Raw genomic sequence first — 14866 nt, forward strand, 5'->3', positions numbered from 1 at the left:
CACATTTGCACATTTACGAGGCTATCAGAACTCTTTCATAGAATTTCATTGGTTTTATTTAGAGTTTGGGAAAGGGTTCATAATTCCTTATGTAAACTATACTTAATTTTGTTGAAACACATATAATAGACTCCTTTACACTTTTTGACCCACAATTTTAAAAAGCTTTTCAAGGAAGAATGACACAATAGAGAGTTTTATATATTACTGATATCTTACAAGTGAAGGTCTGCTTGTCACAAGATTTAATCACACACACACATGAAATTTAGCTTACCTTTCCTACTGAAATGTTTTCTTTGTGAGAATATGAAACCAAGTTTTAATAAACGGATGCAAGCGGTTTGTCTTCAGTCTAACTCTTTATTTTTTAAAACCTTTGATACTCCTTTTCAAATACTGCTCATGTCCTATAAATAATTTCTAGCAAAAGTGATATTTGCTCTCTTAATTAAAAAAGATACTTCAAAGACATTGCTTTACTAGTTTTAGTTTAAGAAATGTAATAAAAACCACTTCCTGAAAGAATGAACTGGTTCCGCATCTACTCCTTGTGGCATACTCCAGAAATATTCTTAATTTTTCTTTTTTCATAGACTTTTTTTTTCAGTTGAGATTCCAGTGCAGAAGGTTGCCACGTGTCTTTATTTATTTATTCCTATAATAAGTCCCGTAACTGTCAGCTCTTCCTGGCTTTTCAGGGAAATCCCTAAAACTTGTTTATAAATATCCTTCTACATCACCCTTTAATCTGCCAAAATCTCTCAGTTATACTTTCATTTTGAAAACCATGAAAATGGACACACCATTCAAGTTGGAGCACTTCTGAACATTTGATGGGCTTGTTTTTGCATGACAATTTATGTTTGTAATTTTCTTAATCTTACCTTTGGTAAAATGGTGTATGGGTCCTCTGTTCTGATGCTGCTTTTCTCATCGCTGCTCATTAATTTAATTTAATTTTGTTAGAGAGTATAACTGATTCTAGCAAGAAGGCAGGTATTCAAAGTTTATAATATTCAAACTTTGCACTAAATAACATGTTGGTCTCTACATGTATGTGATGATGAGTTCTGGAACGTTTATTTCACCTTGGTCAGGTAAAGGAAATATAGTATAACAAATTCTGAATTTGAAAAAAAACCCATCGGTAATAGACTGTACAGTAATTTTTGATGGTGAAACGATAGACCAGTTTAGTTCCTAAACTCAACAGCCTGGAGTACTGCATGCCAAACTAACTCTAAAAAAAGTGTTTTCAAAGTGCTAGAAAAGAAGCACTGCATGCCAAACTAACTCTAAAAAGTGTTTTCAAACTGCTAGAAAAGAAAAAAAACAACACTACTCTGTTGTTTACAAGAAAAGAAGTTGATTCACCTCTCACCTAGTTTCTTTTTTGAATACTGATGTCTACAGACTCCATATGTGAAAACTTTTAAAAGCCTCAAACAGTACGTCTGTATGTAAGGATGCAAGTCAGCTGCTGCCTTGGGCACATCGTGCCTATGGTTGGAAGCGTAGTGGACTAATGCTTGGAATGCTGCTGCACCATCAGCAGCAGCTTAAGTGCAACAGGCAACATGGGCTTCTTCCTTTCCTAGTGATTAGACGGCCGGGCTGAATGCGTGGCACCTGGCTGACAATGGATTAAGCAGCAAGAGAGAGACACACACACAGAGCGAGCCCTTCAGCGAAGATACTGCACCGTCTGCATCCCTGACGCTTTATCAGCCACCAGCACTCAACTGCTCTGCGCAGCAGCAGCGTTTCCTCCTTACCACTGGATCTCTGTAATGGAGGGGAGCAGCAGCCAGATGGTACATTACTAGCTAGATCCTTTCTAGTCTGGTAGCTCCCCCCCCCCCATCGCGCACCTCTCCCTTGCTAGAGAAGTTGCCTGTTCGCTCTTGATGTGAATCACCTCCGATTAGAGGGGACCGCGGCTCTTTAGTTAGGAATTGCCAGCTCGCAAAAGTTTCTAGGCAGGAAGCTGGCTCCACGCAACTGGGGTGGAGGAGGAGGAGGAGAGAAAAAAAAAAGTTTCGCTGACTTCTCTCCTTGGCGGAGCCCCTCCCCGCTCCGAGGGGAGAGCTAGAGATGCTGCTACTTGCAACAGGCTGCTATAGTAGCAGCGGCAGCCCGAGTAACACGTCCCCAGGAGACTAGCAGGAGCAACACGTGATGTGTCTACTTATCAGGGTGAGAGGGAGCGAGGCACAGCCGCGAGTGTGTGTGTGTGTGTGCGGGGGAGAGGGGGAGCGTGCGCGAGGGAGGGGGGCGCCCGCACAGCACCGCTGCAGAGGTGGAGGGGTCCCTAACTGTGCCCATCTTCCCCCCTTCAGGGAGAAGCGGAGGAAGGGAAGTTACTGTGGAGTTGATGAACTTTGCACATCCACAGGAACGCCATTTTGATTCCTTTTTCCGGAACAACTTTGCGTCTCTTTTCCCCCCCACCCTTCACCAACCCATCATCAGCGCATCATGTCTCGACGCAAACAGCCCAGCCCCAGCAAAAGCAAGCGTAAGTACGACCGGACCTTCCTACCTATGCTCTTAACTCTGTTACAAAGAAGCAGCAGTGGCTAAGTATGAGGGTCTCTCTCTTTTTTTTTTAAGAGAAAAAAACTTTTGGGGAGGGGCGGTGGAGAGAGGGGTTTAGGAAGTTGCAATTTTTTGTTCAAGAGAAAAGTTCATTTTGATCAACTTTTTAAAAAGAGTGAGAAGTTGGGGGGGGGGATTCTTGGGTTCCTTTTTGTAAAGAAAAAAAAGTTTCGCTGCCAGTGGTGGAGATGATGATGAGTTTGTGTAGCCTCCCTCTTTCCTTCCACCCCCACCTCCCGCTCCTCCCTCCTGTCCTCTCTCTCCTTTGCTCCTTCTTCCTCCTCCCCCCCCTTCCCTGTTGCAGACTCTCTACCAACCAGCAGCACCAGCAGCAGCGTTTTGCCTGCAACAGGACCTGATGCTCATCCATATTAAACCGTCTGAGCTCAGGAATCTGGCCAGATCATCTCCCCCTCCTGCTGCAAAGTTTATTTTTAACCAGCAACCACCACAATTTGGATACGGCTGCGAGGAAGAAACCTCTTTTAACCCAACTCATCCCTTCCTCCTAAACTACAGACCCCCCCTTTCCCTTAGCCTTTTTTCATTTTTATTCCTCCCCCTTTTTGGGGGGGAGTTGGATTTAAAAAACGTGAGATGAAGGCTCCTCTTTCAAGGTAGAAAACGTTTTATTCTGTACATCTCTGCTAACTTTTCAGCTTGTTTCGTTGATGAAGCATCCATGTGTGTCTTTAATTTGCACTTTGATACCTCTCTTCTCAACCCCCCTCCGCCCTTGGGAGGGAGGTGGGGACCTTGCATGATCATGTGTGTCCTTTCCCCTTCCTGGCCTTTATTTGTTGTTGTAAAGTTACCAACTCTCTGAGTCTCTTCTTTTAAAAGAAGTCTCTGGAGTTTTCACACTTATTAAAAGAAAGAGGAGTGTTGCGTTTGTATTTCTCTTCTTTTCTCTGCCATTATGCTGTGGCAGAGACACATCTGTGTGTGTGCGATGTGGATTGTAGGAGGAAAGAAACACACACATCGTCACGAGTACAGGAAGGAGCCTGGGCAGCATCCGAAATAGGGGAAATAGTTCAGATCATATTTGCTTTTGCCAGTTCTTTTAAAACGGGGTATATTAGCTAATCCCTCGTTTGCTGGACCAGATCTTGCATAGTTCTCTTCTTCGCGCTCCAACTTTTATCCTTTACTCGTGTTGCAATTTTGTATGTGTGTTAATAACTTAAGTTTTAAGATCTCTTGGAATAAGGACTTCTTTTTTTAAAGCAAAGTTTTTCCCTTCTCTCTCTCCCCCCCCCCCCATGTTGGTGTGGACTAGTCAAGACTCGTCTCTTAGGAAACTGCGACCTTAATCGTTGCTAAGAAGCAGGGGAGAGGTTTTTTCCTCTTCTCTCTTCTGTTGATCAGCATATTTTCTCTCTCTGTGGCTAAGTGGGAGTTGCAATGAGGATGCAGATCCTCCTCCTTTGGGCTTAGTAGTCACTACTACAAGAACCTGATTCCCCTGCCCCCCCCCTTCTTTCTCCCTTCAGTGTAACAAATAATGAGCCTGCACAGGCTGGGCTTGGCACCATGTCCAAAGTTGGACTTGTTACACACTGTAATATGGGTGCTGGGAGGGAGAAGCAGCAGCAGTGGGAAGCGTGGCTTGTGTTCTGTACTCAACTTCAGTTTTCTAGTTGTGCAACATCGTGCTCCCGAGACAAACGCATCTTGTTGTCGGGCAGAGTAGGGGAGACGGAGACGGAGACTAGTTGGAGATGCTTAAACTTTTTAGAGAAGGGAGGGGAGGGTGGTGGATTGAACTTTGTCATGTCGTTGATAAGTTTCCTCTGGCTCCTTCTCTCTCCTCCCTCCCTCCCTTTTTTTTTTTTTTACCTCTGAATTACATTATCTTCCTGTGCTCTGCAATGCATCCTTGATGGGTTATAAAAGAGGAGGAGAGTATTTCTCCTTGCTCAGCAGATTTATCCTCCCCTGCTCCTTACTGGGTAGAAGACAGAACGCGAGCCCAGATCCGGATGAGCAGTTCACATTCCATTACGAAATTCTACACGGCTTCAGAGCCACCACCAGCAGCAGCACCACCAGTACTCACTCACACATAGTTTCTTTTTGGGAGATGGGTGGGGTGGAAAGATTTTTTTTTTTAAAAGGACTAAGGTGCAGATCTGTTTGGCTGATTAAATATCCAAATTATCTCTTCCTCTGTAGGCTGGATTGAATCATTTAGAAAAATCAGTGGTAAAGATGAGGAGAATTTGGTTTTGTTCTGTTTTGTTTGTTGCTCCCAGGATGGGTGATAGCTGAAAGGAGCAAAGAGATGCTTTAATCCTATGAAGGAGCCTATTGAAGTGATTTCTGAAAAAAACCAAAGTAGATCTTAACTTTCACCATCCTAGTTTGCATGTCTTATGATTTAGATAAGATCAAGTGTGGTTATGTGCTTCTGTTAAACTACATACTCAACTAGTATCTAAATGTAACTTGGAATAGTGTGGGAGAGAGAGAATAAGCGTAGTCCCTTTCTCCAGCCCTTCTAATTCAGACCCTAGATTCAATTACTGTGCTTTTTAAAACAAGTAATTGCTATTTAACAACTACAGTAGGAGTTGTCAAAGACATAAATTGGCCGGCCATCTCTGAAGTTTATAGTGGAAACCTCTATTATAAGGTTGAAGTTCTGTGTTGAGACCTACTATTTTGAAGCACATAAAATATGTTACCACAGTTCCCTTTTTCCACAGAGTTGTTCGGTGTGTGAGAGAGGGAGCAGTGACTCATGGCCAAGCCAGCCATATTTGTTTTAGGTTTTAATTTTCCCTTTGAAGATTTAGGGGTATATTCTATTGGCGTGCATGCATAATGCCCATTAGCATTAACGGGAGTTAGGTACATCCATGGGAGAATAGATTCCTTTGTGTGTTAGAAACTCAGAAACAGCATGGATCCATCATCCAATCAGTCAGGTTACCACAACACTTCTTTTCAGCATTCAGTGGGGAACACACCTAATGTCCTTACTTGGTACAATGCACTTGTCTGATCTTGATGCTTTTCTCTCTTTTTGATTAGGTTTTCACATTTAGAACTTGACTGGTATCTTGTAGCTTTAAAAAAACACATCATTTAGACAGTTTTTTGTACGCTTTCTACAAGCTTATTTTCATAGGAAACCATTTTTTTAAAATTGTCATCTCTTCAGTTTACCAATCAATAGTTTTCTTTAGCTATTAATTTATCTATCCTTTAACAATCTTTCTTATTTCTTATAAAAACATCTTTATTCTTGCAATAGGGAACTTGTGTTTTTTGGTATTAAAACAGAATATAACACATGCTTTAAAATTTAGTTTCACAAGCTTAGCTGTCCTTTTCTCCGAAGTTTTGAAGTTTAATTTATTAGCAGATTTCAGTATAGTTGAATGTCTCAGTTTGACTCAGCTGGTACAGGTGGTGCATCCATTCTTAACTGTTTACATCATTCAGTGACCTTTTGGTCATATGGTCTTTATTTTGGATTTGAGGGTCAGGAGATCCCTGAAGTTTCAGGATTGAAAAAGCTGAATGTCTATGTTGTGTGTCAATAGTAATTTTAATAAACTCCTTTTAATACCCAAGGTGAACACAACAGATTACAAAAACTTCTCAGTTTTATTTTCTGCAGTGCTTTTGTTTTTTTTATCTTAAGGATTGTTTCACTTGTTTGGATTAATGGCATAGTATGTTCATTGCTGCACCATGAATTTACTCTCTTTTAGTTAGTGAAAACTCTGTTAATTAGAAACATAGTTTGGCCTGTTGGAATTCTTCTTGAAATAAAAATTAATCTTGTACTTTCATTGTATAGATTACAAAAATAGAGAGAGAAATCCCTTTGGTTATATTCATTATCCCTTGTAAAAGTAGGTGGTGCTTAGAAGGTCATAGGATAAGTGTTGCTAAGCAGCTAAACAGAAGGATGCTAAAATTAACCCAAGTGTATTTGTAAGGGATTCTGTTCTTTTTAAGTTTGTAAATAAATTTTGAGTTTACTTACAGTGGTTCTTTTTTAAGTGTCAGACAAAGATCTTGGAGTGAAATCTTGGAAAAATATTTAGGCATATGAGTAAATTTACTCACATAAATAGCCTATTGGGACTACTCATGTGAATAAACTTACTCATGTGCCTAAGTGTTTGCGGGATTTGGCCCTTGATTTGTGCCCTTTAGAAATGTCCTTGAAGAGTTATCTGTTGTTCATTGCTCTGTGAGCAACTGATGTATGTTGGATAGCAGCCTGTGCAGACAGACTTGGAAAAAGCTGCACCAAAGATTCTGCAGCAACAAGCAGAAAACCAGTACATTCTGTTTTGTTTAGAAAAGTTTTTAAATCTTTTTCTGTGCAGAAAATCCTCTTAACTAAAATTGTCATCTGTATTGACTTACAAATTTAAAGCGTGTGAAATCATATGACATTATTTTCTTTAAATATTGGCAAGATTTTCATTAAAAAGAGAGAAATATATTACTGAACCATTATTATGAATACATGTCATGAGCCACAGTCTCTGTGATAATGTGACAATACGTTCTCCCCCCCCGCCCCAACTGATAATCGTTCCATTCTCTTAGAGGAGATTGGCAGTACTATTTTAAGTTCTGCTGAAAGTAGTGAGGATGCCTGCCTTTCACATCTGTTACTCTTTCACCTCCTTTCTAAATTCAAACAAAATGGTTCGTAGTTTGCATTATCACCAATGTTCTTCCTTCCTCCCTCCAGCCCTCCATCACAACTTTAGAATGCATTTCAGGAGAGAAAACTGAAGCTTTGAAAAGGGGCAGAGTTTGTTTGCACTGTGTTCTCTTCATATAATTTTAATTATGACCATGGTGTTCATATACCTACTACAACCTTGCCAAGAAATGTCTTGGGAGATCACATATAGAATTGGGAAGAGGAAGAGTGTTCTCTTCAAGGAAACAATGGGACTAGCCAATTTCTTATTGTTGGCTGGGAGATCTGATTTTGTTAGAGGCTGGTGTTGAAAATTTAAACTGGCTCTTCTGAGGACTGTAAAAGGTCTACTTTCCATTTCTTGTATCTTAGTTAAAACAGCAGTTACAATGATTATGTTTCAGTCACCATATACATAGATGTTACGGATGAAAAATATTCATTTACGGGGGATGGGATCCAGACTGAGTAGAAATCCCACTCTCCCGCCTTTCACTGTTCTTCCAGTGCAGAAATCTGATGATAGTACATCTTTGGATGCAAACTAGTCATTAGCATTTCCCACCTTCAAAGTTCTTTCAACCCCACCCTGGCCATCAATTTGTTTCACATAGCAACACTTTAAGGTAGGACATACATGATTTGAGAGGCCACAACTCTTAAGGCAGAACTAAAGCATCCTGTTGTTTGTTTTTGTGCTTATACGAATGATTAACTGCTTTGAAGCTAATATTAATATTGCTTTCCTGAAAGGAAATTAACAGGCAACTTGAAAAGATTTTCTCATTTTCACACTCCCATAGCGGTGGAAATGGTTCAGAGTAAATTAGCCTGGAAAGGGCAATAAGACGTGTGGGCCGGATTCTGCTCTCAGTTAAACTAGAGTAAAATTGGCAGAGCTCTATTGGGTCGGTGGAGTTTGTCTGGAATTACCCTGATGTAACAGAACGGAATCTGGACCTCTGTTTTCTCTAGCAATCTGGAGGCATTCCGGTGAATCTTGGTTTTAATGGTACTTCAGCTTTCAGTTTGGCCTGCCTACCAATCAGTACAGTAGTTGCCTGTGAATAGGTGCTTTAGACAACAGAAGTATGTGACTGGGTGGAGACTGTTTATTCAGTGTGATTCAAACAAGTATTTGAAAGCCTCTGTAAAGTCCTAGGGTATGGCTACACTTGCAGCCGTACAGCGCTGCCGCGGGAGCGCTCCCACGGCAGCGCTTTGAAGTGCGAGTGTGGTCGCCGTGCCAGCGCTGGGAGAGAGCTCTCCCAGCGCTGCAGGTACTCCACCTCCCCATAGGGATTATCTTACACTGGCACTTTACAGCGCTGTAACTTGCTGCGCTCAGGGGGGTGTTTTTTCACTCCCCTGAGCGAGAAAGTTGCAGCGCTGTAAAGCGCCAGTGTAGCAAAGCACTGAATAGCTTAGAGACAGAGCAGCTGAATAGCTTAATGAGGATTCACCTGTAGGCTCCCTGAGCTCCATCAGGATGGAACTAACAGGGCGGAGAAAAGCTATTGGAAACCCTCTCCCCAAGACATAGTTAGACTTGTATACTAAATAGGCACTCTGAGGGTATGTCTACACTACAGGATTATTCCGATTTTACAGAAATCGGTTTTGTAAAACAGATTGTATAAAGTCGAGTGCACGCGGCCACACTAAGCACATTAATTCGGCGGTGTGCGTCCATGTACCGAAGCTAGCATCGATTTCCGGAGCGTTGCACTGTGGGTAGCTGTCCCGTAGCTATCCCATAGTTCCCGCAGTCTCCCCTGCCCATTGAAATTCTGGGTTGAGATCCCAATGCATGATGGGGCAAAAACAGTGTCGCGGGTGATTCTGGGTAAATGTCACTCAATCCTTCCTCCGTGAAAGCAACGGCAGACAATCATTTCGCACCCTTTTTCACCTGGATTGCCCTGGCAGACGCCATAGCACGGCAACCATGGAGCCTGTTTTGCCTTTTGTCACTGTCACCGTATGTGTACTGGATGCTGCTGACAGAGGTGGTACTGCAATGCTACACAGCAGCATTCATTTGCCTTTGCAAGGTAGCAGAGACGATTACCATCCCTATTGCACCGTCTGCCATTGTAAATTGGCGATGAGATGATGGTTATCAGTCATTTTGCACCGTTCGCATTTGGAAATTGGTGATGACGGTTATCAGTCGTTCTGTACCGTCTGCTGCTGTCACGGGTGCTCCTGGCTGGCCTCGCTGTGGTCGCCCGGGGGTGCATGGACAAAAATGGGAATGACTCCCTGGGTCATTCCCTTCTTTATGTTTTGTCTAAAAATAGAGTCAGTCCTGCCTAGAATATGGGGCAAGTGTACTAGAGAACCAGAGAGCACAGCCACTCCGGGTCAGAGCCCCAGAGATCCCGCAGAAATGATGAGCTGCATGCCATTCTAGGGGGTGCCCCTGCAACAACCCCACCCGTTGCTTCCCTCCTCCCCCAACCCTCCTGGGCTACCGTGGCAGTGTCCCCCCCATTTGTGTGATGAAGTAATAAAGAATGCAGGAATAAGAAACACTGACTTTTAGTGAGATAAAATGAGGGGGAGGCAGCCTCCAGCTGCTATGATAGTCCAGGCAGGACATTAAAGGGTCGGGGGGGCGGGAGAGGAGGGCAGCCTCCCGATGCTATGATAGTCCAGGCAGTACAGAATCTTTTCTTTAGACATGAAAGGGGGGGCTGATGGAGCTCAGCCTCCAGCTGCTATGATGAGGACGGTTACCAAGCCTTTTGTACCATCTGCCGGGAATGACCGGGAGTCATTCCTATTTTTACCCAGGCGCCCCCGGCCGACCTCACCGAGGCCAGCCAGGAGCATTCACGGGCTGATGATGATGATGGATAGCAGTCATATTGTACCGTCTGCCACCGGGAAGGGGATGCTGGTGTTCAGCGCTGCAGCACCCTGTCTACCAGCAGCATGCAGTAGACATAGGGTGACATTGAAAAAAGGCGAGAAACGATTTTTTTCCCTTTTCTTTCGGGGGGGGGTGTGTGTGTGTGGAAGGGTGTAAATTGACGACATACACCCTGAAACACCCAGGAAAATGTTTTTGACCCTTCAGGCATTTGGAGCTCAGCCAAGAATGCAAATGCTTTTCGGAGACTGTGGGGACTGTGGGATAGCTGGAGTCCTCAGTACCCCTTCCCTCCCTCCATGAGTGTCCATTTGATTCTTTGGCTTTCCGTTACTCTTCTCACGCAGCACTGTGCTGAGTCCCTGCTGTGGCCTCTGTCTATCGTAGCCTGTAAATTTTTTCAAATGCTTTGTCATTTCATCTTCTGTAACGGAGCTCTGATACAACAGATTTGTCTCCCCATACAGCGATCAGATCCACTATCTCCCGTACGGTCCATGCTGGAGCTCTTTTTGGATTTGAGACTGCATCGCCACCCGTGCTGATCAGAGCTCCACGCTGGGCAAACAGGAAATGAAATTCAAAAGTTCGCGGGGGTTTTCCTGTCTACCTGGCCAGTGCATCCGAGTTCAGATTGTGACCGCTCTGGAAAGCAATGGTGCACTGTGGGATACCGCCCGGAGGCCAATACCATCAAATTGCGGCCACACTAACCCTAATCCGACATGGCAATACTGATTTCAGTGCTACTCCTCTCGTCGGGGAGGAGTACAGAAATCGGTTTAAAGAGCCCTTTATATCGATATAAAGGGCCTCATTGTATGGACGGGTGCAGGGTTAAATCGGTTTAACGCTGCTAAATTCGGTTTAAACGTGTAGTGTAGACCAGGCCTCAGGGTTGTTAGATTAAGACCTTTAACAGCTTTGATTACAACCTTCTCCCCGACCCAATGTTTGCATTACCATTGTTTTTTGTCGTGGAAGGATATTCAATGTAGTATTTGAATTTCTCTACTTAAATGTTAGCATAGGTTCTTAGCATAGTGCAAAAGAGCTTTTAGGTAACACTGGTGGATTACTTGGATTTTGTTTGTCTTTTCATCACATCAGTTTGGAGGAAGATGTGAGACTCCCATATCTTCCTGGAGGCACAATGCCTGTCAATCAGATCAACTTGATCTCTTTCAAACTATAAACTGAAAACTAATGTGTTTGGAACAAGAAGAATATTCTTTTTTTAAGCTTTGAGGTAAATTTTTCAGATGCTTCTAAGTCCCTTCTGAGGCTGTGTCTACACTGAGGCTGTGTCTGTACTACCACTTTTGTCGGTATAACTTGTGTCGTTCAGGTGTGTGGGGAAAAAAACACCCGTCTGAGTGACATAAGTTACACCAACAAGTGCCAGTGTGGATAGACGCCATCATTTATCTTTTGAAGCTGGAAGATGAATGAACTTTAATAGCCAGTTTTTAATGAGTTTCTATAGGAATTTGGTTCCTTTTTTGTTTTAAAGATGAGGGAAACAAAACATTAAAATGCTAAAAATGCAGGTAGCCTTTGCTTTTGTCATCTGTGTTTGTTTAGCTTGTTTTATTGAGGACACTGTTGAGGATCTTTCCATCTTGTATGTGATGTAAGTGTTCAGAAGCTTGAGGTTTTATACCACACAGCAATTCATATAAATACATTATGCACGTTACACCAGTAAACTTTCTCCCATGTATAGGTTGTTGTTTCCATACTTCCTTTTTTAACCCCTTATTTTATAACTTAGCCATAGAGATTTGCTTTGGGTAGTCCTAGCAAACAAAATCTTTCTTCTATTTCCTTTTGAGGGTGGGAGGGATCAATTTTAGAAATAATTTTCACAGTTGTCAGACTTGGTTGGGGGAAGCAGGAAGGAATTTACTAAAATCAGGTGGGTTTTTCTAAGATTAGAAAAAAATGCTTGTCTTGACATAAAGAAGTCATTATGATGCCTAATTTCTTTTAGTGTTTTGAAAACCTGAGAAGCAGCCAAGATATTAATGACCCTATACTGTTCTGCATCCATGTGTGGAACTCTACTCTGATGTCCGTGGAACTGCATGCATGCAAAGGGCAATATATGGTGATGAACTTTTAATGTGGTTGCCATGTGTAAATCATGTGCTGTCACAGCTTTTTTCCCCCAACAGTTGTTATCCCATATTCTTTTTACTCTAGTAATTTGCATTACAGCTTGAATGTTTCACCATAGTTTATAAAACTTTTTTTTTGGTTTGTTTAAATGAAGATACGAAATTACAGTAAGAATAATTGAATGCTGTAGAAGTTAGAGGTTGAAAAGGCCTAATGGATTATTAAGATCTTCCATTTGCAAATGTAAGGTACACTCCCCAGATGTGGGGTATAAGCTAAATGAGGGGTAACAAGTGCTTTTCTGTGTAGATGTAGTTTACACTTTATGCTATTTGAAACTAATGATCTATTTCTCTTTCTCAAGAGAGAATTAATTTTTTTCCTAATGAGATGGCCCAAATATGTATCAGTTTTTACATTCATATGACTTCCAAATCAGACTTAAAGTTGGGGCCCTGACAGCTTCTGGTAACTAATCCCACAACACCTTTCATGGCAGATAGGTTACTTTCCTACCCTGTAAGGTCCCATAGCAATGTTTGAATCAGTAAACGTGTTATATCCACTATCCTCATCCTGTTGCAATTTTAGGTAATTTCTGTGGTTTGTGATTGAGCAGAACTCCTGTTTAAGTCATTGGAAACTCTGCTCCATTTAAGATCTGCAGCATTTGCTCCATTCTGTCTACTTAAACTCCCTTCACTTTTATGGAAGAAACTTTTTCTTTCCTTTCTCACCTTTATTATTGCTATTTTTTATTTATAAAAAGACCAGACAGCTCTGTAGCTTTGCTGTGCCCAGAATGACTGCCATGCTGTCCCTAATTAGAGACTAAATTTGAGTAGAGGGTGAAGTGATCCATATGTCATAGTGGATGCCTAGTAACTTATAAGGAAGCCATGCACATTTTAAACACTGCAGGAGGGAACCAACAGAATCTGTAAACTCTGCAGCCCTATTAACTGCAATTCAGGCAGTTTTCAAGCTCTGCTTGCAAAGCTGGTGGAATTTGTAAGCTCTTTAAATCTAGTTGCTCTGGATTTTTCATGGTTCTTTTTCCGCCTTGAGGGAAAAAAGCTAAGGTGACTCATTTTAAATGCTCAAAAGTCAAAAATGAAAGTTAAGGTTCTCACAGGAACATTAAGTGGGCCATGTTGAACATATGTTGTGGGGTTTTTTTATTCCTGCGTAGCCCTCTCCACCTGACAGCCACCATGGGTACCATTTGCCTCTATGCTGCCTCCAAAATGTCTTTCCCCATTCTGGATCCCTGGCAGTTGAGTTCCATTCACAGCTGTCCCTGGAAAAATCTTCTGCAACCCAGAGGCTGTGTTAACCTTCCAGTGGGTTCCCTGTGGGGAATGATAGGGAGACTGTGTCCCCCAAGGGTCCAGCCTTCCATGGAGAAAGAGAGTGAGAGATATACATGGAAGATTCTTCTCTCTGTGTATGGATCTAAGGGACTTGTTTTGGGCCAGAGTTTTTATTTCCAGTTTTAAGTAGCTCTTACTCCAAATCCTTCAGTGTGTGGGTTTTGAATCCACTATTCGTATGCAATTGAAAACTAGTAGTCATCTGGTAATATTCAGCACATACAATACTCTGTCAGCTATACTGTAGATGTTGCGTGACCATATAGAATTTGAGTGACCTCTTGAGGAAGTATTTGCTGGCTCCTGATCTGATCTGGTTTTCTGGAAGCTGCTCTCTTGCATGTTCTGCCTCACTCATTTAACTTACAGTCAGTGTTTCCATGTCTGTGCTCATCGTGCTTCCTTTTTAAAATGTACAGTAAAAAGTCTTTGGACCAAAAATAGTTTGTTCACGTTGGATGGGACGAACACAACCACGCGTACCTGTCACATGCTCAGTAACAGTTCCTAGCAAGCGGTTTGAATACAACAGCTCCTTCCACAAACGCAAACTAGTATTTGATTATTTAGAGAGCGAGAGTCAGATGTTCTTTGAATAGTCCAGATGACCAATGCAAATGAATGTAACATAAGTTACTACAAATAGTCTCTCAATAACAGCCAAAATAATCCAGAAATGAGTTGCTTTAGTACTCAGTCTAGTATTTCCCAGTGTGTGGGTGTAGACATAGCAAAAAAATCACCAAAAATTGGTTCTGTCACCTTCCTTCCTCTTCCACTTCTGCAACTTGTTTATCTCCTCCACCTCTTATATCCTAATTCCTAGATTATAAATTTTTGGGGGCAGGGACTCTCATACATTTACCACGTTTGTCCAGTGTCTAGCACAATGTGGACATGACCTAGTAGTCACTACTGCAGTATAAATATTTAATAATAACTTCCCTCTTACCCCTGGAGATTGTCCTAATCTTGTACTGCTACTGCCCTGGCTTGTGTATATAAACAGAGGACTTTGGTTGCATGAATTGGGCACGTCTCATGAACACTTTGTTCACACATAAAGGAAAGGCATGCTGATTCTCTATGCAGTGGTATCAGTAAATATACATGGTTAATAATCTTTAGTTGGGTAGTGTTTGGTTTTTTCTTTTTTTTTAAGTTTTGCAGTGAGTATACTCCTAAAAATTCTGTGCATATTTTAAAACTTCA

The 14866-nt window shown here is 42.0% G+C and overlaps 1 protein-coding gene across 1 annotated transcript in view; it reads left to right on the forward strand.

Moving 5' to 3' along the window:
* The first annotated feature begins 2347 nt into the window (after positions 1-2347).
* RREB1 (ras responsive element binding protein 1) overlaps positions 2348-14866 on the forward strand; it is a 147519-nt gene continuing 135000 nt past the window's right edge. The window contains 2 exon segments of the mRNA XM_039524397.1: positions 2348-2441; positions 2444-2521. Of these exon segments, the coding sequence (XP_039380331.1) occupies positions 2378-2441; positions 2444-2521 (142 nt within the window). The 5' untranslated portion in view covers positions 2348-2377.

Source organism: Mauremys reevesii, linkage group 2 (assembly GCF_016161935.1).
Source record: "Mauremys reevesii isolate NIE-2019 linkage group 2, ASM1616193v1, whole genome shotgun sequence".
Classification (NCBI taxonomy): Eukaryota; Metazoa; Chordata; order Testudines; family Geoemydidae; genus Mauremys; species Mauremys reevesii.